The sequence below is a fragment of the Nerophis lumbriciformis genome, linkage group LG24 (assembly GCF_033978685.3).
Source record: "Nerophis lumbriciformis linkage group LG24, RoL_Nlum_v2.1, whole genome shotgun sequence".
NCBI classification, from domain to species: domain Eukaryota; kingdom Metazoa; phylum Chordata; class Actinopteri; order Syngnathiformes; family Syngnathidae; genus Nerophis; species Nerophis lumbriciformis.
Genome location: NC_084571.2, coordinates 37,097,724 through 37,125,000, shown reverse-complemented (window position 1 = coordinate 37,125,000; position 27,277 = coordinate 37,097,724). Strand labels below are relative to the sequence as shown.

The window sequence follows — 27,277 nt, the reverse complement described above, 5'->3', positions numbered from 1 at the left end:
TAACGGGAACTTAACATCACAAAGAGGAAAGCCCATGAAATTAGGTTACAAAAGTTATTTAATAAGAAGCCAAAAAGTGCAAAAACAATAATGTTCGTGTTGGAGGAGTTGTGAATTAGATACACCTGCAGTCTGCAGGTGTACCTAATGTTGTGTCCCTGCAGTCATTCACAACTCCTCCAACACGAACATTATTGTTTTTTGCACTTTTTGGCTTCTTATGAAATTATTTTTTTAAATAGATTCGATCTTGCACGTGGAAAGTTTAAGTGTGGGCTTTAGTTGATATAACAATTCTACGGCGGGGGTGCAGGAGGCGAGCCTCAGCCAGTGCGTCTTTTGCAGCCGTTTTATGATCGCGCAGCACAAGAAATACGTTACACACATACAGTTGTTGACAAAATACACTGTACATTATATACCTCAGCTAACTAAACTATGGAAATGTATAATATAGTTCATATAGCAATACAGTCTCACTGCACAGCAGGCCAGCAGTTAGCCGAGTCATTGCGCAATCCATGTTGAGGCACTGAGTGACGTGCCTCAACTAGCTGCTGATCACCGCACCGTCTCTTCTCAGTATTTGAACGGCAAATGTGAAAATTCAGCGATTTTGAATAAAAATAATCTAAAACTGGTGAAGTTAAATGGAAAATAACTTTATAGTATAATCACTGGATACATATAACAATTTAATTTTTTTTTTTTCTTTTTACATTTTTTTTCTGGGGCCTCACCTGCCTCTAGTGACTGCACGTCACTGGTTACTATGTACTCTAATTAGTTAATACGGTCATCTAATTAGTTACTATGGTCATCTAATTAGTTACTATGGTAATGTAAGTCACAGCAGCTCAGATGAGGCACCAAGCAGTGTTTCCACAGAGTGTTTCCAGAGCCTGAAATGTGGGTGTCAGGGACAGACGCGGAAGAAGATTTTTACAACAAAGTTCTAAAGTTTAGTGATATATCAGATGCATCAGATAGTAGGTTTTTTTTTACCCTTTGCGTTCATATTTCGCTGTTTGTTATTTGGATGGAGAGGGGGTGTGACGTTCTTTTGTTGTCAGTATTCAGTGTTTTATCCTTCATAGTCAATATTGTAAATCCCACATTCTTTGTTTTCATGTACATTCTGGGTGTCTCGTTCAGTAAAGAAATGTTAAACTCCATTCCGTGTTTCAAGGAGGTCTCTCATAACGTTTTTTAGCATTCAATCAGACATTATTGTGAGGTTTTGTATTAGTGTTCTTAAAAATAGGACCCAACCACACATACTGTACAGCAGATTTTGTGTATACATACATAGATAGATAGATATACTGGCCCCCAGACACATTTTTTTCCTCTAAATTTGCCCCCCCCGAGTCAAAATAATTGCCCAGGGCTGGTGTAATGGATGTACCGAAAAAAAACCTAAATAATTTTGGTACCGGGAACCAAAATATTGGTATCGGGACAACACTACATTGTACATAAAAAAACAAATCATCAAATGCATAGGCAATTGTGTAATAGTATCATTCACTGTCAGAAGTGGCCCTCTGAGGGCAAACATAACTGCGATATGGCCCTCAATTAAGACGAGTTTGACAACCTTGACGTAGACCATTGTTAGAATGACAGTAAAAAGTAGGGGTGTGGGAAAAAAAAATCGATTTTTGAATTCAAATCGCGATTCTCACGTTGTGCGATTTAGAATCGATTCGCATTTAGAAAAAAATCGTTTTTTTTGTTTGTTTTTTATTATTTTTAATTATTTTTTTTAAATTAATCAATCCAACAAAACAATACACAGCAATACCATAACATTGCAATCCAATTCCAAAACCGACCCAGCAACACTCAGAACTGCAATAAACAGAGCAATTGAGAGGAGACACAAACACGACACAGAACAAACCAAAAGTAGTGAAACAAAAATGAATATTATCAACAACAGTATCAATATTAGTTACAATTTCAACATAGCAGTGATTAAAAATCCCTCATTGACATTATCATTAGACATTTATAAAAAAAAGAACAATAGTGTCACAGTGGCTTACACTTGCATCGCATCTCATAAGCTTGACAACACACCATACCTGCCAACTTTTGAAATCAGAAAAACCTAGTAGCCAGGGTCCAAGGGCCGCAGGCCCCGGTAGGTCCAGGACAAAGTCCTGGTGGGGGGTTCGCCCCCCGACGCAAAATGATTATTAGCATTCAGACAGGTTAAAATGTTGCTAAAACCATCACTTTTCTATCAGTCACAGTGACTTTTCAAAACAAAAATATTACAGCAAAAATCATATGGGTTGATTGACATGTTTATTCTGTAAGCTAACTTCAATAGTTTGAAATTATTTTGACAGTTAATGCCAGTTATCCTGTCAACCTTTCACAAGACTTCAATTTGTTAATTGAAAGTATAAACACTTTTTACAGTAAACAAATGGTAAAACAGTACTAAACAATTCCATTAAAAAAAAAATTGGTGTCATTATTAACTTTCTGTCCAAGCTTGTATAATCTACTGCCTTGTTCAATTGTAAAAAATATTCTGTGCCTAAAATTCACATTTCTATCACAATTATCATACTGTAAACATGGTAAGCTAACTTCATTAAAATTAATAGTCCTGTCAATAGCATGGAATTACAATTCAAATGTAGTTTTTTTGTAAGCCTTTCAAAAGAATTCAAAATATGAAAAATTAATGAAAATTAATTTAAGCCATCAGACACTTGAAAAGTGGCACATCACATCTCTAATGTAATCATTTGAACTTTTCAACAGAAATAGCACTGCAAAAATATTAAGGACATACTTCTGTATTTTGGTAGTTATGCTGTCAACATTTAACAAGATTTCTTCAACTTGGACTTGAAAGCATAAATAGTATAAACACTTTTAACAGTATAACAGTACTAAACAATTCCAATAGATAACATTGGTGTCATTACCTTTTTGTGGCTAAAATCCAAATTTAGCAACGGCATTAGACTTGTGTTTTTTTGTCCCAACGTGGTCTTTTACATCGCTAATTCCTCCGTGTCCGATCGAAAAATCTTGTCTGCACAAGGTGCAATTCGCGTAGTTTTCACCCTTTTTGGAACGGATAATTATTCCCGGATAGGCTTTTGAATATTCTTCACGGAATGACTGCAGTTTTCTTTTCGGTTTAAGACTCGTTTGCGATTTTTCTCCGGCTGATTCCATGATCGTTCGCTCGTTTGGAAACAATGGCAACTGGTGCCTCGTGCTTGGCAGCGGTGCTATAAATAGCCTCGCGCATGGCATTCGGAAATGGCTCGATAGGAAGTTACGGGAAGCAGTGTCGATTGTCATTGTTGTTACGCGATTTCGTGAATAAAACTTTTAAAAAAATATTTTTTTTTAATTAATGAAAAACCGTATTTTTTATCACTGCAACCGTAACCCGGAATAGGTTGATGAAAACCGTACTAATTACGGGAAAACCGCAGTAGTTGGCAGGTATGACACACTGTGTCCGATATTTTCACAAAGATAAAATAAGTCATATTTTTGGTTCATTTAATAGTTAAAACAAATGTACATTATTGCAATCAGTTGATAGAACATTGTCCTTTACAATTATAAAAGCTTTTTACAAAAATCTACTACTCTGCTTGCATGTCAGCAGACTGGGGTAGATCCTGCTGAAATCCTATGTATTGAATGAATAGACAATCCTTTTGAATCGGAAAAATATCGTCTTTGAATCGAATCGTGACCCCAAGAATCGATATTGAATCGAATTGTGGGACACCCAAAGATTCACAGCCCTATTAAAAAGCATGCAGAAATGACCAGTAAGTAGGAGAAAATGCATTGAAAGTGGCGACTCTCGGCTCTCTACATCTATGTCTGCGCGCTTTTAAAGTATCTTTGAGAAGCTTTTTGTCAAATCTAAGAGTGTCAATCTCGCAATGTTTACTAATAACAATAATCTACTTATTAGTTTCGAAATTTTTGAGTGGTCGTACATTATTATAGAAAACACTAAGCTTCTTTTCTGGTCCACACCAGCGTTCTGAACGAGGAATGTGAACACAGCCTTAATCATAATATCCGTGATGTGATAAAGACATCGAGTCCAGACAGAGTTAGATTTTTCTCATTTGCCCCAGTGCCACTCTCTCTCTCTCTCTCTTTCTCCGCCAGTCGCCCAGTTAGTAATAAGAAGGCTGTTATGAACAGACCATATTCTCTCAGCCAACAGCGTGAGGACGTGATTGGACTGCACAGTGCGGCTCTACAGAGGGCCAAGCAATTAATCCTAAGCGAGCTCGCTGTTTCAGCTGGAGAGGTGTGAGCCGTGCAGACGGGCGGTGAGGACAGCGTGTGTGACACAGCACACGGGGACACGTTTGGGAGACTTCTTGATCCGTAACATGCAGACATGAACGAAGGTCTCCCAAGTGTCCTTGGCAAGCCTCGACGGCTACATTTTTTTTGTTCTGGCTCTATGTCGCAGCATCATTTGGCCGTGGAAGCAGAGAGGCTGTAGAGAAGCTGCTGGAGCGTGTGCTCATGGTCGACGGCGCGGCGAAGATCACTGTCACAAAGGAGGATGCTCATTAGTCAGCCAAGGCTCAGGCTAATCTGATTAGCAGCTGTCACGGCGTCTTCCTTCTCACAGCCAGTGGCCCGCCTCTTCCTTCCACTCCATTGCTCCGCTTACTTCCTCTCTGTCGCCCCCCCCATGCCGGGCTTTTCTCTGTATCAATTTTCACTTTCCATTCATGGAGACGGTTGTTCCCCATCTTGTAGTTTGTGTCTTTCATCACACTGGGTTGGGTTGATTGCATTGCACTGATTTGGATGTTAGACCCAGTCTACATTAAGCCGGACAATTCCTTAAACAAATAACTATTTAGCCACACTAATTCCCCTTTTTAGAATTTTTTTTTTTACACGGGTAAGTGTGCCGTGTATTTCTTGACTCTCCGGCTCTTAGCTCGGTATGGACTAGGGCAGGGGTCGGCAACCCGCGGCTCCGGAGCCGCAGGCTGTGTTCACTATCTGACAACTTTAATAGTACTGGCTATCGAGTTGATAGCCCAGGCCTTTAGCTTGGTTGTTAAAGGCCAGTCAGAGTACGTTGGTAAACCTCACTCCCTGACAACTTTAGGAGTAGTGCTGGCTATCAAGTTGACAGCCCAGGCCTTTAGCTTTGGTTGTTAAAAGCCAGTCAGAGTACGTTGGCGTAGTGGGTAGAGCAACCGTGCCAGAAACCTGAGGGTTGCAGGTTCGCTCCCCGCCTCTTACCATCCAAAAATCGCTGCCGTTGTGTCCTTGGGCGGGACACTTCACCCTTTGCCCCCGGTGCCACTCACACCGGTGAATTGAATGATAGGTGGTGGTCGGAGGGGCCGTTGGCGCAAATTGCAGCCACGCTTCCGTCAGTCTACCCCAGGGCAGCTGTGGCTATGAAAGTAGCTTACCACCACCAGGTGTGAATGAATGATGGGTTCTACATGTAAAGCGACTTTGGGTACTTAGAAAAGCGCTATATAAATCCCAGTTATTATTATTATTATTAGAGTACGTTGGTAAACCTCACTCCCTGACAACTTTAGGAGTAGTGCTGGCTATCGAGTTGATAGCCCAGGCCTTTAGCTTGGTTGTTAAAAGCCAGTTAGTGTACGTTGGTAAACCTCACTCTCTGACAACCTTAAGAGTAGTGCTGGCTATCGAGTTCATAGCCCAGGTCTTTAGCTCAGTTGTTAAAGGCCAGTCAGTGTACGTTGGTAAACCTCACTCCCTGACAACTTTAATAGTGCCGGCTATCAAGTTGATAGCCAGGCCTTAAGCTCGGTTGTTAAAGGCCAGTCAGAGTATGTTGGTAAACCTCAATCCCTGACAACTTTAAGAGTAGTGCTGGCTATCGAGTTGATAGCCCAGGCCTTTAGTTCGGTTGTTAAAGGCCAGTCAGAGTATGTAGGTAAGCCTCACTCTCTGACAACTTTAAGAGTAGTGCTGGCTATCGAGTTCATAGCCCAGGTCTTTAGCTCGGTTGTTAAAGGCCAGTCAGAGTACGTTGGTAAACCTTACTCCCTGACAACTTTAAGAGTAGTGCTGGCTATCGAGTTGATAGCCCAGTGCTTTAGCTTTGGTTGTTAAAAGCCAGTCAGTGTACATTGGTAAACCTCACTCCCTGACAAATTTAATAGTGCTGGCTCGAGTTGATAGCTCAAGCCTTTAGCTCGGTTGTTAAAGACCAGTCAGAGTATGTTGGTAAACCTCACTCCCTGACAACTTTAAGAGTAGTGCTGGCTATCGAGTTGATAGCTCAAGCCTTTAGCTTGGTTGTTAAAGACCAGTCAGAGTATGTTGGTAAACCTCACTCCCTGACAACTTTAAGAGTAGTGCTGGCTATCGAGTTGATAGCCCAGGTCTTTAGCTCGGTTGTTAAAGGCCAGTCAGTGTACGTTGGTAAACCTTACTCCCTGACAACTTTAGGAGTAGTGCTGGCTATCGAGTTGATAGCCCAGGCCTTTAGCTTGGTTGTTAAAAGCCAGTTAGTGTACGTTTGTAAACCTCACTCCCTGACAACTTTAAGAGTAGTGCTGGCTATCGAGTTGATGGCCCAGGCCTTTAGCTCCGTTGTTACGAGGCCAGCCAGTGTACGTTGGTAAACCTCACTCCCTGACAACTTTAATAGTGCCGGCTATCAAGTTGATAGCCAGGCCTTAAGCTCGGTTGTTAAAGGCCAGTCAGAGTATGTTGGTAAACCTCAATCCCTGACAACTTTAAGAGTAGTGCTGGCTATCGAGTTGATAGCCCAGGCCTTTAGCTCGGTTGTTACGAGGCCAGCCAGTGTACGTTGGTAAACCTTACTCCCTGACAACTTTAATAGTGCTGGCTATCGAGTTGATAGCTCAAGCCTTTAGCTCGGTTGTTAAAGGCCAGTCAGAGTATGTTGGTAAACCTCAATCCCTGACAACTTTAAGAGTAGTGCTGGCTATCGAGTTGATAGCCCAGGCCTTTAGTTCGGTTGTTAAAGGCCAGTCAGAGTATGTAGGTAAGCCTCACTCTCTGACAACTTTAAGAGTAGTGCTGGCTATCGAGTTCATAGCCCAGGTCTTTAGCTCGGTTGTTAAAGGCCAGTCAGAGTACGTTGGTAAACCTTACTCCCTGACAACTTTAAGAGTAGTGCTGGCTATCGAGTTGATAGCCCAGTGCTTTAGCTTTGGTTGTTAAAAGCCAGTCAGTGTACATTGGTAAGCCTCACTCCCTGACAAATTTAATAGTGCTGGCTCGAGTTGATAGCTCAAGCCTTTAGCTCGGTTGTTAAAGACCAGTCAGAGTATGTTGGTAAACCTCACTCCCTGACAACTTTAAGAGTAGTGCTGGCTATCGAGTTGATAGCCCAGGTCTTTAGCTTGGTTGTTAAAAGGCCAGTCAGTGTACGTTGGTAAACCTTACTCCCTGACAACTTTAAGACTAGTGCTGGCTATCGAGTTGATAGCCCAGGCCTTTAGCTCGGTTGTTACGAGGCCAGCCAGTGTACGTTGGTAAACCTCACTCCCTGACAACTTTAATAGTGCCGGCTATCAAGTTGATAGCCAGGCCTTAAGCTCGGTTGTTAAAGGCCAGTCAGAGTATGTTGGTAAACCTCAATCCCTGACAACTTTAAGAGTAGTGCTGGCTATCGAGTTGATAGCCCAGGCCTTTAGCTCGGTTGTTACGAGGCCAGCCAGTGTACGTTGGTAAACCTCACTCCCTGACAACTTTAATAGTGCCGGCTATCAAGTTGATAGCCAGGCCTTAAGCTCGGTTGTTAAAGGCCAGTCAGAGTATGTTGGTAAGCCTCACTCTCTGACAACTTTAAGAGTAGTGCTGGCTATCGAGTTGATAGCCCAGGCCTTTAGCTCGGTTGTTACGAGGCCAGCCAGTGTACGTTGGTAAACCTCACTCCCTGACAACTTTAATAGTGCCGGCTATCAAGTTGATAGCCAGGCCTTAAGCTTTGGTTGTTAAAAGCCAGTCAGAGTACGTTGGTAAACCTCACTCCCTGACAACTTCAAGAGTAGTGCTGGCTATCGAGTTCATAGCCCAGGCCTTTAGCTTGGTTGTTAAAAGCCAGTTAGTGTACGTTGGTAAACCTCACTCCCTGACAACTTTAATAGTGCTGGCTATCGAGTTGATAGCCCAGGCCTTTAGCTTGGTTGTTAAAAGGCCAGTCAGAGTACGTTGGTAAACCTCACTCCCTGACAACTTTAGGAGTAGTGCTGGCTATAGAGTTGATAGCCCAGACCTTTAGCTTGGTTGTTAAAAGCCAGTTAGTGTACGTTTGTAAACCTCACTCCCTGACAACTTTAGGAGTAGTGCTGGCTATCGAGTTCATAGCCCAGGCCTTTAGCTTTGGTTGTTAAAAGCCAGTCAGAGTACGTTGGTAAACCTCACTCCCTGACAACTTTAAGACTAGTGCTGGCTATCGAGTTGATAGCCCAGGCCTTTAGTTCGGTTGTTAAAGGCCAGTCAGAGTATGTTGGTAAACCTTACTCCCTGACAACTTTAAGAGTAGTGCTGGCTATCGAGTTGATAGCCCAGGCCTTTAGCTTGGTTGTTAAAGGCCAGTCAGAGTACGTTGGTAAACCTCACTCCCTGACAACTTTAGGAGTAGTGCTGGCTATCAAGTTGACAGCCCAGGCCTTTAGTTCGGTTGTTAAAGGCCAGTCAGAGTACGTTGATAAACCTCAATCCCTGACAACTTTAAGAGTAGTGCTGGCTATCAAGTTGATAGCCCAGGCCTTTAGTTCGGTTGTTAAAGGCCAGTCAGAGTACGTTGGTAAACCTCACTCTCTAACAACCTCAGGGGCAGTGCTGGCTATCAGCCCAGGCTTTCATGCGGACGACTCAGGTTCAATTCCCTGGTGGAGCAGAATAGCAGATACTGAACTACGACAAAAAAATGCTCTTCAATCTGCCATCTTAAATCAAGTCTAAACAATACTGAGACTAATCTAGCCAGAGCAGTGCATCCATGCAACATCCAAGACAGCGACCCATCATTTGTCATCCAAGCGTACAAAATTCATGGCTGTTGTTAAGTGAGGGCTGACAAGGTCTGTCACTATAGAACTACCTATAGGCAGAGCTGGTTGAAAAAGTAATGAGCTGTGAAGGACTGCTGTCATTGTACGGTCTGCCCTATCGTGTCATCGCCCTCCAAAAAGTAAGAAAGGGAAATGTACAGTTTATCTGCATTGCAGAAGAAAATACTGATAAATAATAATGAGGTGAAATGCATGAAGATGCGATCCCCGTAAGCAAAAAAAGAAGTGGTGGGGAGAAAAAAAAGCACTGGACAGTTAAACTGCAACTTTCTTTCATGTTGAGCTGACATCAGCTGGTCACAGATGCAGATTATATTGTAATCTGCTCCGGGCAAGACTCACTGAGAATGTGCTTTACAGGACATTCAGTGAAAACAAGGATAGAATCCTTTTTTGTTTTTGTTTTAATGGAACAAGACCTTAAAGAGACAGCATGTGAATATCATAAAGCAAATGATAAAGTAAAATGTTGCCCAACGTTACTGCACCTTTCTTTGTATATAGTGTCAATTTAATTGTATTTACCGTATTTTCCGCACTATTAGCCGCACCTAAAAACCACAAATTTACTCAAAAGCTGACAGTGCGACTTATAACCCGGTGCGCTTTATATATGGATTAATATTAAGATTCATTTTCATAAAGTTTAGGTCTCGCAACTACGGTAAACAGCTGCCATCTTTTTTCCCCGTAGAAGAGGAAGCGCTTCTTCTTCTACGCAAGCAACCGCCAAGGTAAGCACCCGCCCCCATAGAAGAGGAAGCGCTTCTTCTTCTACTGTAAGCAACCACCCGCCCCCGTAGAAGAAGAAGAAGCGCGCGGATATTACGTTTCATTTCCTTTGTGTGTTTACATCTGTAAAGACCACAAAATGGCTCCTACTAAGCGACAGGTTTCCGGTTCATGAAAAGACGCAATCTCTCCATCCGCACACGGACTACTATTTCACAGCAACTGCCTAAAGACTTTCAAGAAAAGCTGGCTACTTTCCGTGCATATTGTAAAAACAAGATAGCTGAAAAAAAGATCCGGCCAGAGAACATTATCAACATGGACGAGGTTCCACTGACTTTTGATATTCCTGTGAACCGCACTGTGGATACAACGGGAGCACGTACGGTGAATATTCGCACCACAGGGAATGAGAAGTCATCCTTCACTGTGGTTCTAGCTTGCCATGCTAATGGCCAGAAACTTCCACCCATGGTGATATTCAAAAGGAAGACCTTGCCAAAAGAGACCTTTCCAGCCGGCGTCATCATAAAAGCTAACTCGAAGGGATGGATGAAGAAAAGATGAGCGAGTGGTTAAGGTAAGTTTAAGTTTACGCGAAGAGGCCGGGTGGCTTTTTTCACGCAGCTCTGTCCATGTTGATATACGTATGTTTGTGATTGCACATTTGCGTACATTTTGGGAGTGAACAGAGTTGTTAGAACGCTGGTTTTTAATATATTATTAAAGTTTGACTGACCTATCTGACTGTTTTTTTGACATTCCTTTAGCGCAGTTAGATGCGGCTTACAACACGGGGCGGCTTATAGGTGGACAAAGTTTTGAAATATGCCGTTCATTGAAGGCGCGGCTTTTAACCCAGGGCGCCTTATGGTGCGGAAAATACGGTATTTGTTAAATATTCTAACAAAGTGCAGATTGGATTTTAACCAATTTAAAACATGTCATCAAAACTCTAAAATGTATCTTAATCAGGAAAAATTACTAATGATGTTCCATAAATTCTTTTTTTTTAATTTTTTCAAAAAGATTCAAATTAGCTAGTTTTTCTCTTCATTTTGTCGGTTGAATTTTGAATTTTAAAGAGTCGAAATTGAAGATAAACTATGTTTCAAAATTTTATTTAAATTTTTTTCGTGTTTTCTCCTCTTTTAAACCGTTCAATTAAGTGTTTTTTTTCATCATTTATTCTCTACAAAAAACCTTCCGTAAAAGGAAAAAAAAATGTACGACGGAATGACAGACAGAAATACCCATTTTTTTTATATACACGTAAAAGCCAGTAAATTAGAATATTTTGAAAAACTTGATTTATTTCAGTAATTGCATTCAAAAGGTGTAACTTGTACATTATATTTATTCATTGCACACAGACTGATGCATTCAAATGTTTATTTCATTTAATTTTGATGATTTGAAGTGGCAACAAATGAAAATCCAAAATTCCGTGTGTCACAAAATTAGAATATTACTTAAGGCTAATACAAAAAAGGGATTTTTAGAAATGTTGGCCAACTGAAAAGTATGAAAATGAAAAATATGAGCATGTACAATACTCAATACTTGGTTGGAGCTCCTTTTGCCTCAATTACTGCGTTAATGCGGCGTGGCATGGAGTCGATGAGTTTCTGGCACTGCTCAGGTGTTATGAGAGCCCAGGTTGCTCTGATAGTGGCCTTCAACTCTTCTGCGTTTTTGGGTCTGGCATTCTGCATCTTCCTTTTCACAATACCCCACAGATTTTCTATGGGGCTAAGGTCAGGGGAGTTGGCGGGCCAATTTAGAACAGAAATACCATGGTCCGTAAACCAGGCACGGGTAGATTTTGCGCTGTGTGCAGGCGCCAAGTCCTGTTGGAACTTGAAATCTCCATCTCCATAGAGCAGGTCAGCAGCAGGAAGCATGAAGTGCTCTAAAACTTGCTGGTAGACGGCTGCGTTGACCCTGGATCTCAGGAAACAGAGTGGACCGACACCAGCAGATGACATGGCACCCCAAACCATCACTGATGGTGGAAACTTTACACTAGACTTCAGGCAACGTGGATCCTGTGCCTCTCCTGTCTTCCTCCAGACTCTGGGACCTCAATTTCCAAAGGAAATGCAAAATGTGCATGGTTGGGTGATGGTTTGGGGTGCCATGTCATCTGCTGGTGTCGGTGACACACGGAATTTTGGATTTTCATTTGTTGCCACTTCAAATCATCAAAATTAAATGAAATAAACATTTGAATGCATCAGTCTGTGTGCAATGAATAAATATAATGTACAAGTTACACCTTTTGAATGCAATTACTGAAATAAATCAAGTTTTTCAAAATATTCTAATTTACTGGCTTTTACCTGTATACACATTTATTTATTTAGCTATTCTTGTTTAAATCACACTTACGTGTAACTTACAAATGACAATATATTTATTTATTTAAGTGTATATCAAACTGGTAGCCCTTCGCATTAATCAGTACCCAAGAAGTAGTTTTTGGTTTCAAAAAGGTTGGTGACCCCTGTACTAGGGCATCAAATCAGTGTCAGTTGAGTCGGTCCATAGGTTGCCTGTAGGGATTTTTAATGTCCAGCAGATGTCAGTATTTAGTGACACAGTATCAATACAGTTTTGCAATGTGTCGAAACGCTTCATGACGCCTCATCAACCCATCACTACGGATTATGATGATTAATAAATGTTAAGAATTCTGTCTGTTATGTGGAATTGATTGAATCCTGTCTTAAACTCATCTGGGAATGTTGCTTTTTTTTTTGCCGGACAATAAATAGGTAAAAATAAGATAACTCACCATTGAGCCAACGTGCCCACTTTCTCCTTTCTCTCCCGGTAGTCCTGGCATTCCCTGCAGATAAGAACTTGTAATTAAATACTGCAGCTTGATTATGCAATCAATGAATCAGTATCACCTGTAGGCCTGCTGGGCCATTTCCTCCCTTAAATCCCCTCAATCCTTCATCTCCTTTTGCCCCGTTCATTCCCTGCTGCCCGCGAGGGCCTGGCTCGCCGTCCGCCCCCTGAAGCGCAACACACAAAGTCGGACCGGGCGCTCCATACACACACATTCCTACGTTTGTGTGACGTACGTGCGATCCTGGCTGGCCCACAGGTCCTTGAGCCCCGATAGGTCCTGGGGGTCCCTGAAAGGGAGACTGACTATTAGATACTGATTAGAGCCATCTGCTCATTATACGGCGGGCGGGGGTGCATTGTGGAGACAAACTGTTATCATGATGACTTGTCCCAAACCAATTAGGCAGTTGGAACGTCCTTTTACCTCCTGCTGGTGTGAGTCGCTTACATAAGAGAGATTCTGGAAATGAAACTCATACTCACTGCTTCTCCTTTATCTCCCTTGCTCCCCTTCTGGCCGGGTCCTCCCGTCTCACCCTGGTGGAGATAAATAGACATGCATGCAGTTGTTTTCCATTCCTCAAGTGCTGTAGGGCAGTGTTTTTCAACCACTAGTACATTGTTAGTCTATATATACCTTGTTGTGTACTATAACACTAGAACATTGTTAGTCTATATATACCTTGTTGTGTACTATAACACAAGGACATTGTTAGTTCGCCTTTGTTAGGACTTGTAACCCCGGGATGAAGGGACTATGTAACTGGCTTAGTACACTTTATCATCACTTTAGTGTGTGTCTTAACTGGCTTAGTACACTTTATCATCACTTTAGTGCGTGTCTTAACTGGCTTAGTACACTTTATCATCACTTTAGTGTGTGTCTTAACTGGCTTAGTACACTTTATCATCACTTTAGTGCGTGTCTTAACTGGCTTAGTACACTTTATCATCACTTTAGTATGTGTCTTAACTGGCTTAGTACACTTTATCATCACTTTAGTGTGTGTCTTAACTGGCTTAGTACACTTTATCAGCACTTTAGTGTGTGTCTTAACTGGCTTAGTACACTTTATCATCACTTTAGTGTGTGTCTTAACTGGCTTAGTACACTTTATCATCACTTTAGTGTGTGTCTTAACTGGCTTAGTACACTTTATCATCACTTTAGTGTGTGTCTTAACTGGCTTAGTACACTTTATCATCATTTTAGTGTGTGTCTTAACTGGCTTAGTACACTTTATCATCACTTTAGTGTGTGTCTTAACTGGCTTAGTACACTTTATCATCACTTTAGTGTGTGTCTTAACTGGCTTAGTACACTTTATCATCACTTTAGTGCGTGTCTTAACTGGCTTAGTACACTTTATCATCACTTTAGTATGTGTCTTAACTGGCTTAGTACACTTTATCATCACTTTAGTGTGTGTCTTAACTGGCTTAGTACACTTTATCAGCACTTTAGTGTGTGTCTTAACTGGCTTAGTACACTTTATCATCACTTTAGTGTGTGTCTTAACTGGCTTAGTACACTTTATCATCACTTTAGTGTGTGTCTTAACTGGCTTAGTACACTTTATCATCACTTTAGTGTGTGTCTTAACTGGCTTAGTACACTTTATCATCATTTTAGTGTGTGTCTTAACTGGCTTAGTACACTTTATCATCACTTTAGTGTGTGTCTTAACTGGCTTAGTACACTTTATCATCACTTTAGTGTGTGTCTTAACTGGCTTAGTACACTTTATCAGCACTTTAGTGCGTGTCTTGGCTGGCTTAGTACACTTTATCATCACTTTAGTGTGTGTCTTAACTGGCTTAGTACACTTTATCATCACTTTAGTGCGTGTCTTAACTGGCTTAGTACACTTTATCATCACTTTAGTGCGTGTCTTAACTGGCTTAGTACACTTTATCAGCACTTTAGTGTGTGTCTTGGCTGGCTTAGTACACTTTATCATATCACTTTAGTGCGTGTCTTAACTGGCTTAGTACACTTTATCAGCACTTTAGTGTGTGTCTTGGCTGGCTTAGTACACTTTATCATATCACTTTAGTGCGTGTCTTAACTGGCTTAGTACACTTTATCATCACTTTAGTGCGTGTCTTAACTGGCTTAGTACACTTTATCATCACTTTAGTGTGTGTCTTAACTGGCTTAGTACACTTTATCATCACTTTAGTGCGTGTCTTAACTGGCTTAGTACACTTTATCATCACTTTAGTGCGTGTCTTAACTGGCTTAGTACACTTTATCATCACTTTAGTGTGTGTCTTGGCTGGCTTAGTACACTTTATCATCACTTTAGTGTGTGTCTTAAGTTAGGACACGCACTGAAGTGATGATGGGGTGTACTAAGCCAGTTAAGACTCTTAACTGGCTTAGTACACTTTATCATCACTTTAGTGTGTGTCTTAACTGGCTTAGTACACTTTATCATCACTTTAGTGTGTCTTAACTGGCTTAGTACACTTTATCATCACTTTAGTGCGTGTCTTAACTGGCTTAGTACACTTTATCATCACTTTAGTGTGTGTCTTAACTGGCTTAGTACACTTTATCAGCACTTTAGTGTGTGTCTTGGCTGGCTTAGTACACTTTATCATATCACTTTAGTGCGTGTCTTAACTGGCTTAGTACACTTTATCATCACTTTAGTGTGTGTCTTAACTGGCTTAGTACACTTTATCATCACTTTAGTGTGTGTCTTAACTGGCTTAGTACACTTTATCAGCACTTTAGTGTGTGTCTTAACTGGCTTAGTACACTTTATCAGCACTTTAGTGTGTGTCTTGGCTGGCTTAGTACACTTTATCATATCACTTTAGTGCGTGTCTTAACTGGCTTAGTACACTTTATCATCACTTTAGTGCGTGTCTTAACTGGCTTAGTACACTTTATCATCACTTTAGTGTGTGTCTTAACTGGCTTAGTACACTTTATCATCACTTTAGTGCGTGTCTTAACTGGCTTAGTACACTTTATCATCACTTTAGTGTGTGTCTTAACTGGCTTAGTACACTTTATCATCACTTTAGTGTGTGTCTTAACTGGCTTAGTACACTTTATCATCACTTTAGTGTGTGTCTTAACTGGCTTAGTACACTTTATCATCACTTTAGTGCGTGTCTTAACTGGCTTAGTACACTTTATCATCACTTTAGTGTGTGTCTTAACTGGCTTAGTACACTTTATCATCACTTTAGTGTGTGTCTTAACTGGCTTAGTACACTTTATCATCACTTTAGTGCGTGTCTTAACTGGCTTAGTACACTTTATCATCACTTTAGTGCGTGTCTTAACTGGCTTAGTACACTTTATCATCACTTTAGTGTGTGTCTTAACTGGCTTAGTACACTTTATCAGCACTTTAGTGTGTGTCTTAACTGGCTTAGTACACTTTATCAGCACTTTAGTGTGTGTCTTGGCTGGCTTAGTACACTTTATCATATCACTTTAGTGCGTGTCTTAACTGGCTTAGTACACTTTATCATCACTTTAGTGCGTGTCTTAACTGGCTTAGTACACTTTATCATCACTTTAGTGTGTGTCTTAACTGGCTTAGTACACTTTATCATCACTTTAGTGCGTGTCTTAACTGGCTTAGTACACTTTATCATCACTTTAGTATGTGTCTTAACTGGCTTAGTACACTTTATCAGCACTTTAGTGTGTGTCTTAACTGGCTTAGTACACTTTATCATCACTTTAGTGCGTGTCTTAACTGGCTTAGTACACTTTATCATCACTTTAGTGTGTGTCTTGGCTGGCTTAGTACACTTTATCATCACTTTAGTGCGTGTCTTAACTGGCTTAGTACACTTTATCATCACTTTAGTGTGTGTCTTAACTGGCTTAGTACACTTTATCATCACTTTAGTGCGTGTCTTAACTGGCTTAGTACACTTTATCAGCACTTTAGTGTGTGTCTTAACTGGCTTAGTACACTTTATCAGCACTTTAGTGTGTGTCTTGGCTGGCTTAGTACACTTTATCAGCACTTTAGTGTGTGTCTTGGCTGGTTTAGTACACTTTATCATCACTTTAGTGTGTGTCTTAACTGGCTTAGTACACTTTATCATCACTTTAGTGCGTGTCTTAACTGGCTTAGTACACTTTATCATCACTTTAGTGTGTGTCTTAACTGGCTTAGTACACTTTATCATCACTTTAGTGCGTGTCTTAACTGGCTTAGTACACTTTATCATCACTTTAGTGTGTGTCTTGGCTGGCTTAGTACACTTTATCATCACTTTAGTGTGTGTCTTAAGTTAGGACACGCACTGAAGTGATGATGGGGTGTACTAAGCCAGTTAAGACTCTTAACTGGCTTAGTACACTTTATCATCACTTTAGTGTGTGTCTTAACTGGCTTAGAACCTCGTCATGTCCGTTGTGTCCTGAGCAAGACACTTCACCCTTGCTCCTGATGGGTGCTGGTTAGCGCCTTGCATGGCAGCTCCCTCCATCAGTGTGTGAATGTGTGTGTGAATGGGTAAATGTGGAAGTAGTGTCAAAGCGCTTTGAGTACCTTGAAGGTAGAAAAGCGCTATACAAGTACAACCCACCCACCCACCCACCACTGTGCCGTGTGAGATATTGTCTGGTGTGCCGTGGGAAATTATGCAACTTCACCTAATATTTTTTGCAGATCAATAATTATAATAATGTGCCGTTGTTGGCACATTATTGGCACCAGGACACCCTAGGCCGCAGTTCCATGATCGACTTTGTAGTTGTGTCATCGGATTTGCGGTGTTTTGGACACTCGGGTGAAGAGAGGGGCGGAGCTTTCTATCAATCAATCAATCAATCAATGTTTATTTATATAGCCCTAAATCACAAGTGTCTCAAAGGGCTGCACAAGCCACAACGACATCCTCGGTACAAAGCCCACATAAGGGCAAGGAAAAACTCACCCCAGTGGGACGTCGATGTGAATGACTATGAGAAACCTTGGTGAGGACCGCATATGTGGGTAACCCCCCCCCCCCCCCCCCCCTCTAGGGGAGACCGAAAGCAATGGATGTCGAGTGGGTCTGACATAATATTGTGAGAGTCCAGTCCATAGTGGATCCAACATAATAGTTAGAGTCCAGTCCATAGTGGGGCCAGCAGGACACCATCCCGAGCTGTTCCCAGCCTATGCACAGGTGAGCGGTCCACCCCGGGTCCCGACTCTGGACAGCCAGCACTTCATCCATGGCCACCGGACCTGTGCCCCCCCCTCCTCCACAAGGAAGAGGGGAGCAGAGGAGAAAAGAAAAGAAACGGCAGATCAACTGGTCTAACAGGGGGGCTATTTAAAGGCTAGAGTATACAAATGAGTTTTAAGATGGGACTTAAATGCTTCTACTGAGGTAGCATCTCTAATTGTTACCGGGAGGGCATTCCATAGTACTGGAGCCCCAATAGAAAAACGCTCTATAGCCCGCAGACTTTTTTTGGGCTCTGGGAATCACTAATAAGCCGGAGTTCTTCGAACGCAGATTTCTTGCCGGGACATATGGTACAATGCAATCGACAAGATAGGACGGAGCTAGACCGTGTAGTATTTTATACGTAAGTAGTAAAACCTTAAAGTCACATCTTAAGTGCACAGGAAGCCAGTGCAGGTGAGCCAGTATAGGCGTAATATGATCAAACTTTCTTGTTCTTGTCAAAAGTCTAGCAGCCGCATTTTGTACCAATTGTAGTCTTTTAATCTACTACCACTACTATTTTAGTCTATCGATCACCACCTGGTGGTGAGTTGGCTGCGATGGTGGGGGAGGATGCCGGACGGACCTGGTAGGCCCAAACGCATTGTGAGGGTTTGCTGGGAACGCCTGGCAGAGTTTCCTGTCAGAGAGTTTCAATTCCCACCTCCGGAAGAACTTTGAACATGTCACGAGGGAGGCGCTGGACATTGAGTCCGAGTAGACCATGTTCCGGACCTCTATTGTCGAGGCGGCTGATTGGAGCTGTTGCCGCAAGGTGGTTGGTGCCTGTCGTGGCGGTAATCCTAGAACCCGCTGGTGGACACCAGCGGTAAGGGATGCCGTCAAGCTGAAGAAAGAGTTCTATTGGGCTCTTTTGGCTCATAGGACTCCGGAGGCAGCCTCGGGGAAGCCATGGAAAACGATTTCCGGACGGCTTCAAAGCGATTCTGGACCACCATCCGCCGCCTCAGGAAGGGGAAGCAGTGCAATGTCAACACCGTGTATGGTGAGGATGGTGTTCTGCTGACCTCGACTGCAGATGTTGTGGATCGGTGGAGGGAATACTTCGAAGACCTCCTCAATCCCACCAGCACGTCTTCCTATGAGGAAGCAGTGCCTGGGGAATCTGTGGTGGGCTCTCCAATTTCTGGGGATGAGGTTGCCGAGGTAGTTAAAAAGCTCCTCGGTGGCAAGGCCCCGGGTGTGGATGAGATCCGCCCGGAGTTCCTTAAGGCTCTGGATGTTGTGGGGCTGTCTTGGTTGACAAGACTCTGCAACGTCGCCTGGACATCGGGGGCGGTACCTCTGGATTGGCAGACCGGGGTGGTGGTTCTTCTCTTTAAGAAGGGGAACCGGAGGGTGTGTTCCAACTATTGAGGGATCACACTCCTCAGCCTTCCCGGTAAGGTCTCAGATTCAGGAGGAACAGTGTGGTTTTCGTCCTGGTCGTGGAACTGTGAACCAGCTCTATACTCTCAACAGGGTCCTTGAGGGTGCATGGGAGTTTGCCCAACCAGTCTACATGTGCTTTGTGGACTTGGAGAAGTCCTGTGGGGAGTGCTCAGAGAGTATGGGGTAACGAACTGTCTTATTGTGGCGGTCCGCTCCCTGTATGATCAGTGTCAGAGCTTGGTCCGCATTGCCGGCAGTATGTCGGACACGTTTCCAGTGAGGGTTGGACTCCGCCAAGGCTGCCCTTTGTCACCCATTCTGTTCATAACTTTTATGGACAGAATTTCTAGGCGCAGTCAGGCTGTTGAGGGGATCCGGTTTGGTGGCTGCAGGATTAGGTCTCTGCTATTTGCAGACGATGTGGTCCTGATGGCTTCATCTGGCCAAGATCTGCAGCTCTCACTGGATCGGTTCGCAGCCGAGTGTGAAGCGACTGGGATGGGAATCAGCACCTCCAAGTCCGAGTCCATGGTTCTCGCCTGGAAAAGGGTGGAGTGCCATCTCCGGGTTGGGGAGGAGATCTTGCCCCAAGTGGAGGAGTTCAAGTACCTCGGAGTCTTGTTCACGAGTGAGGGAAGAGTGGATCGTGATCGTGAGATCGACAGGCGGATCGGCAAGGGGTTCTGGGTATTTGTTCTGTTGTGTTTATGTTGTGTTACGGTGCGGATGTTCTCCCGAAATGTGTTTGTCATTCTTGTTTGGTGTGGGTTCACAGTGTGGCGCATATTTGTAACAGTGTTAAAGTTGTTTATACGGCCACCCTCAGTGTGACCTGTATGGCTGTTGACCAATTATGCGTTGCATTCATTTGTGTGTGTGTGTGAAAAGCCGTAGATATTATGTGACTGGGCCGGCACGCAAAGGCAGTGCCTTTAAGTTTTATTGGCGCTCCGTTCTTTTCCCTACGTCCGTGTACACAGTGGCGTTTTAAAAAGTCATAAATTTTACTTTTTGAAACCGATACCAATAATTTTGAAACCGATAATTTCCAATATTACATTTTAAAGCATTTATCGGCCGATAATATCGGCAGTCCGATATAATCGGACATCTCTACTTGGCAGGGTAACTATGTATCAACGAAGGTAACTCCGTATTAGTAGGTGGCAGCAGGTAGTTCATTGCTTTGTAGAAGTCGGAACGCGTCAAGGATGGTTTGTCGTGATCCCAATATGCAGAGCACAGCGGGAGACAGCGTGCAGGTAAAAAGGTGTCTAATGCTTAAACCAAAAATAAACAAAAGGTGAGTGCCCCCTAAGGAAAGGCATTGAAGCATAGGGAAGGCTATGCAGAACTAAACTAAAACTGAACTGGCTACAAAGTAAACAAAAACAGAATGCTGGACAACAGCAAAAACTTACAGCGTGTGGAGTAGCAGACGGCGTCCACAAAGTACATCCGTACATGACATGACAATCAACAATGTCCCCACAAAGAATGACAACTTAAATAGTCTTGATTGCGAAAACAAAGCAGGTGCGGGCAATAGCGCTCAAAGGAAGGCGTGAAGCTGCTACAGGAGAACACCAACAAAACAGGAAGAGTCACCAAAATAACAGCGCAAAACAGGAACTAAAGCACTACACACAGAAAACAACAACAAACTCAAAATAAGGCACGGCGACCTGGTGGAGTTTCATTTTTTAACCTGGTGGTGTGCCTCTGTATTTTTTTTATTAAAAAAATGTGCCTTGGCTCAAAAAAGGTTGAAAAACACTGCCTTAGTGGATCGTAAAAAAGAGTGTCAATCTTTGAGGGCACCACTCCAATGACAAGACAAAAGGTATACCTTGTCACCATCCTCTCCCGGAGGCCCGAGTGGCCCCACAGGCCCCGGTGGCCCCAAAGATCCTTGTTCCCCGTCTTGCCCGGCCGGTCCCACAGGTCCCTTGTCTCCCTTAAGAACAAAGAACACCACCATGATCTCACTTACATCAGTAAATCCATGTGCCGACTAAACTGGGAAAGGTTTGGTATCTTACCGGATCGCCTTTCTCTCCCATCGGCCCCGCGGGCCCCACGTTGCCGGGCCGCCCTGGCTGCCCGATCCCACCGGCTGGCCCGGCGGGGCCCCTCTCTCCGGTGGCGCCCTAGGAATCAGAGAAGGTACAGTAGGGAAAGGATTCATACGGACGGCCCCATTCCTGGGTGGATCTTGGTGTTTGTCATTTTGGAATGCTCTCCCTGACCACCTGAGGGCACCACAGACTGTGGATGCTTTTAAAAAAGGCTTAAAAACCCTTCTTTTTAAAAAAGCCTTTTTATAGATGTATGCATACTAGTTCTAGCTAGTAGGCTGTTCTAGTTTTTACTTTATTAGGGCCCGCATGACTTTGGGAGTCCTTATGCAATGGGACATAAGGACCTATTGAATTTGTAAGGTTTTATTCTTTATTCTTCCGCCGCCACATTAAACTGTAATTTGACCCACTTAACATACTTCAAAACTCACCATATTTGACCCACACATCAGGACCTGCGAAAATTGCCTTTTTTTTTAAAAAACCGAACCACAAAACGCAAAATTGCGCTCTAGCGCCCCCTAGGGAAAAAAAAAACTAGACTGCCTGTAACTCCCACTAGGAAGGTCGGAGAGACATGAAACAAAAACCTCTATGTAGGTCTGACTTAGACCTACATTTCATAATAGTACATTGTCGGGCTAAAATCAACAGGAAGTTGGCAATTCCCCCTTCAAAACAAAAAAGTACTAAAAACAGTAACTTTGGCCTCTTTTGCCTCACCAAACTGAACGCACACATCAGGACTGTCAAAAATTGCGATCTTATAAAAAAACCTAAACCCAAATCTCAAAATTGCGCTCTAGCGCAATTTTTGAATAAAACGCAGAAAAAACTGCTCCTCAGAAGAAAACAATGACAAAACTGCCTGTAACTCCCACTGGGAAGGTCGGAGAGACTATGAAACAAAAACCTCTATGTAGGTCTGACTTAGACCTACATTTCATAATAGTACATTGTCGGGCTAAAATCAACAGAAAGTTGGCAATTCCCCCTTCAAGACAAAAAAGTACTAAAAACAGTATTGGGACAATTCGGACTAAAAGTAGACAAAAGTATTGGGACATTTATGACTACCACTGGACAAAAGTATTGGGACACATAGCACGAAAACTGGACAAAAGTATTGGGACACTTGGGACTACAACTGGACAAAAGTATTGGGACACTTGGGACTACAACTTGACAAAAGTATTGGGACACTTGGGACTACAACTTGACAAAAGTATTGGGACACTTAGGACTAGCACCTGCCAAATACGCGGGCCCGACCAATGCTGCTTGCAGCTTTAATTAGGGCCCGCATGGCCCATTGCATAAGGACTCCCTTTGGGAGTCCTTATGCAATGGGACATAAGGACCTATTGAATTTGTAAGGTTTTATTCTTTATTCTTCCGCCGCCACATTAAACTGTAATTTGACCCACTTAACATACTTCAAAACTCACCATATTTGACCCACACATCAGGACCTGCGAAAATTGCCTTTTTTTTAAAAACCGAACCACAAAACGCAAAACTGCGCTCTAGCGCCCCCTAGGGGGAAAAAAAACTAGACTGCCTGTAACTCCCACTAGGAAGGTCAGAGAGACATGAAACAAAAACCTCTATGTAGGTCTGAATTAGACCTACATTTCATAATAGTACATTGTTGGGCTAAAATCAACAGGAAATTGGCAATTCCCCCTTCAAGACAAAAAAGTACTAAAAACAGTAACTTTTGCCTCTTTGAGCTGTAATTTAACCCCCTTAACACGCCAAAACTGAACGCACACATCAGGACTGTCAAAAATTGCGATCTTATGAAAAAACCTGCGCAATTTTTGAATAAAACGCAGAAAAAACTGCTCCTCGGAAGAAAAAAATGACAAAACTGCCTGTAACTCCCACTGGGAAGGTCGGAGAGACTATGAAACAAAAACCTCTATGTAGGTCTAACTTAGACCTACATTTCATAAATTGACAACCCCCAGCAAAAATCAACAGGAAGTTTGCTATTCCCCCTTCAAAACAAAATTTTTGTAAAAACCGGTCACCTTTCTTCAAACATTATCTCCTCTGAGCGCGTTTGTTGTTTCGGCTTCAAACTAACACAGGAGAGAGATTGAACCCTTTTGATTAAAAGTTGGCGAAAGAGTTTTGATACCTGCTCCGGTTTTGATTTTATGACCCTTCAAAGAATCTCTGCGCTGATGCTGCTGTTTTTTCAAGATGGCTGCTTAAAAGCAGGAAGCACCAGCGTGCCCACACAATGCAGACAAGGTAGGTACACTAGACAAAAGTATTGGGACAATTCGGACTAAAAGTAGACAAAAGTATTGGGACACTTATGACTACCACTGGACAAAAGTATTGGGACACATAGCACAAAAACTGGACAAAAGTATTGGGACACTTGGGACTACAACTTGACAAAAGTATTGGGACACTTGGGACTACAACTTGACAAAAGTATTGGGACACTTAGGACTAAAACTGGACAAAAGTATTGGGACACTTATGACTACCACTGGACAAAAGTATTGGGACACATAGCACAAAAACTGGACAAAAGTATTGGGACACTTGGGACTACAACTTGACAAAAGTATTGGGACACTTGGGACTACAACTTGACAAAAGTATTGGGACACTTAGGACTAAAACTGGACAAAAGTATTGGGACACTTGGGACTACAACTTGACAAAAGTATTGGGACACTTGGGACTACAACTTGACAAAAGTATTGGGACACTTAGGACTAAAACTGGACAAAAGTATTGGGACACTTAGGACTAGCACCTGCCAAATACGCGGGCCCGACCAACGCTGCTTGCAGCTTTAATTAGGGCCCGCATGGCCCATTGCATAAGGACTCCCTTTGGGAGTCCTTATGCAATGGGACATAAGGACCTATTGAATTTGTAAGGTTTTATTCTTTATTCTTCCGCCGCCACATTAAACTGTAATTTGACCCACTTAACATACTTCAAAACTCACCATATTTGACCCACACATCAGGACCTGCGAAAATTGCCTTTTTTTTAAAAAAACCGAACCACAAAACGCAAAATTGCGCTCTAGCGCCCCCTAGGGAAAAAAAAAACTAGACTGCCTGTAACTCCCACTAGGAAGGTCGGAGAGACATGAAACAAAAACCTTTATGTAGGTCTGACTTAGACCTACATTTCATAATGGTACATTGTCGGGCTAAAATCAACAGAAAGTTGGCAATTCCCCCTTCAAGACAAAAAAGTACTAAAAACAGTAACTTTTGCCTCTTTGAGCTGTAATTTAACCCCCTTAACACGCCAAAACTGAACGCACACATCAGGACTGTCAAAAATTGCGATCTTATGAAAAAACCTGCGCAATTTTTGAATAAAACGCAGAAAAAACTGCTCCTCGGAAGAAAAAAAAATGACAAAACTGCCTGTAACTCCCACTGGGAAGGTCGGAGAGACTATGAAACAAAAACCTCTATGTAGGTCTAACTTAGACCTACATTTCATAAATTGACAACCCCCAGCAAAAATCAACAGGAAGTTTGCTATTCCCCCTTCAAAACAAAATGTTTGTAAAAACCGGTCACCTTTCTTCAAACATTATCTCCTCTGAGCGCGTTTGTTGTTTCGGCTTCAAACTAACATGGAGAGAGATTGAACCCTTCTGATTAAAAGTTATCGAAAGAGTTTTGATACCTGCTCCGGTTTTGATTTTATGACCCTTCAAAGAACCTCTGCGCTGATGCTGCTGTTTTTTCAAGATGGCTGCTTAAAAGCAGGAAGCACCAGCGTGCCCACACAATGCAGACAAGGTAGGTACACTAGACAAAAGTATTGGGACAATTCGGACTAAAAGTAGACAAAAGTATTGGGACACTTATGACTACCACTGGACAAAAGTATTGGGACACAGAGCACGAAAACTGGACAAAAGTATTGGGACACTTGGGACTACAACTTGACAAAAGTATTGGGACACTTAGGACTAAAACTGGACAAAAGTATTGGGACACTTAGGACTAGCACCTGCCAAATACGCGGGCCCGACCAACGCTGCTTGCAGCTTTAATTTTTTATTATCTTTTTATTACTATTTTTTTTTTCAATACACTGTAGCACTTTGAGCTTGTTTGCTCAATGTAAAGTGCTTTCTACAAATAAAATCTAATATTATTATTATTATTATTATTATCTTGCAATGCGGTCTGTTGAAATGATGGAAAGCGCCACTCTACATAGCAAACTGACGCTGTGGTCAAAGTTGGAACTGCCACAAAACACATATCAAGATATTTAACACACTACTGGCATCTGGCAGCCAAAGTGGAGAGTGCACCCCGCCCTCGCAATTTGTCACGTTTCATGTGTCAGGTAAGCCGTGACGAATGGGGCCATATGAATGTTTATCTTTTCTTACCAGATGTATTTGTTCTTTCCCTTTTTAAGAGTAAAAATAAATGTACTACACCTCTTAGACTTTGACATTATCGAAGAATGCAACAAGTGTACTGTAAAAATGGCAATAGATTTTACAGTAAAAAAAACTAGCAGCTGCTGAGTTGCCAGAATGTTATTGTAAATCTGCAGTGGTCCGGTTTTTCCGTTTAAAATAATATGCTGTAAAAAACACTGTATATTTTATGTTAAAATCCTGCAGCGAGACTGCAAACTTTTAAATATAGACTTCGATTTAGACAAACTTTATTGATCCTCAAGGGACATTGTTCCTCACAGGAGCTCAGTTACAACGGATGGAAAGGGTAAGGATGGGAAGGATAATGCAGGTATAAAGTAGACTAAAAATGTACCATAATACATTTTTTATCACTATAAATTTCTCTTATGTATATATAAACCCCGTTTCCATATGAGTTGGGAAATTGTGTTAGATGTAAATATAAACAGAATACAATGATTTGCAAATCATTTTCAACCCATATTCAGTTGAATATGCTACAAAGACAACATATTTGATGTTCAAACTGATAAACATTTTTTTTTTTTTTTTTGCAAATAATCATTAACTTTAAAATTTGATGCCAGCAACACGTGACAAAGAAGTTGGGAAAGGTGGCAATAAATACTGATAAAGTTGAGGAATGCTCGTCAAACACTTATTTGGAACATCCCACAGGTGTGCAGGCTAATTGGGAACAGGTGGGTGCCATGATTGGGTGTAAAAACAGCTTCCCAAAAAAATGCTCAGTCTTTCACAAGAAAGGATGGGGCGAGGTACACCCCTTTGTCCACAACTGCGTGAGCAAATAGTCAAACAGTTTAAGAACAACGTTTCTCAAAGTGCAATTGCAAGAAATTTAGGGATTTCAACATCTACGGTCCATAATATCATCAAAAGGTTCAGAGAATCTGGAGAAATCACTCCACGTAAGCGGCATGGCCGGAAACTAACATTGAATCGATCCCTCAGACGGCACTGTATCAAAAACCGACATCAATCTCTAAAGGATATCACCACATGGGCTCAGGAACACTTCAGAAAAACCACTGTCACTAAATACAGTTGGTCGCTACATCTGTAAGTGCAAGTTAAAGCTCTACTATGCAAAGCGAAAGCCATTTATCAACAACACCCAGAAACGCCGCCGGCTTCTCTGGGCCCGAGATCATCTAAGATGGACTCATGCAAAGTGGAAAAGTGTTCTGTGGTCTGACGAGTCCACATTTCAAATAGTTTTTGGAAATATTTGACATCGTGTCATCCGGACCAAAGGGGAAGCGAACCATCCAGACTGTTATCGACGCAAAGTTCAAAAGCCAGCATCTGTGATGGTATGGGGGTGCATTAGTGCCCAAGGCATGGGTAACTTACACATCTGTGAAGGCACCATTAATGCTGAAAGGTACATACAGGTTTTGGAACAACATATGCTGCCATCTAAGCGCCGTCTTTTTCATGGACGCCCCTGCTTATTTCAGCAAGACAATGCCAAG

The 27,277-nt window shown here is 42.3% G+C and overlaps 1 protein-coding gene across 1 annotated transcript in view; it reads right to left on the bottom strand.

Moving 5' to 3' along the window:
* The window catches only part of col5a3a (collagen, type V, alpha 3a), a 223,546-nt gene that overhangs the window by 56,937 nt on the left and 139,332 nt on the right, over positions 1–27,277 (bottom strand). The window contains exons 39-44 of the mRNA XM_072916024.1: positions 21,302–21,409; positions 21,109–21,216; positions 13,149–13,202; positions 12,899–12,952; positions 12,722–12,829; positions 12,604–12,657 (exon numbers count right to left, since the gene is read on the bottom strand). Coding sequence (XP_072772125.1) covers positions 12,604–12,657; positions 12,722–12,829; positions 12,899–12,952; positions 13,149–13,202; positions 21,109–21,216; positions 21,302–21,409 — 486 coding nt within the window. The remainder of the gene's footprint in view (positions 1–12,603; positions 12,658–12,721; positions 12,830–12,898; positions 12,953–13,148; positions 13,203–21,108; positions 21,217–21,301; positions 21,410–27,277) is intronic.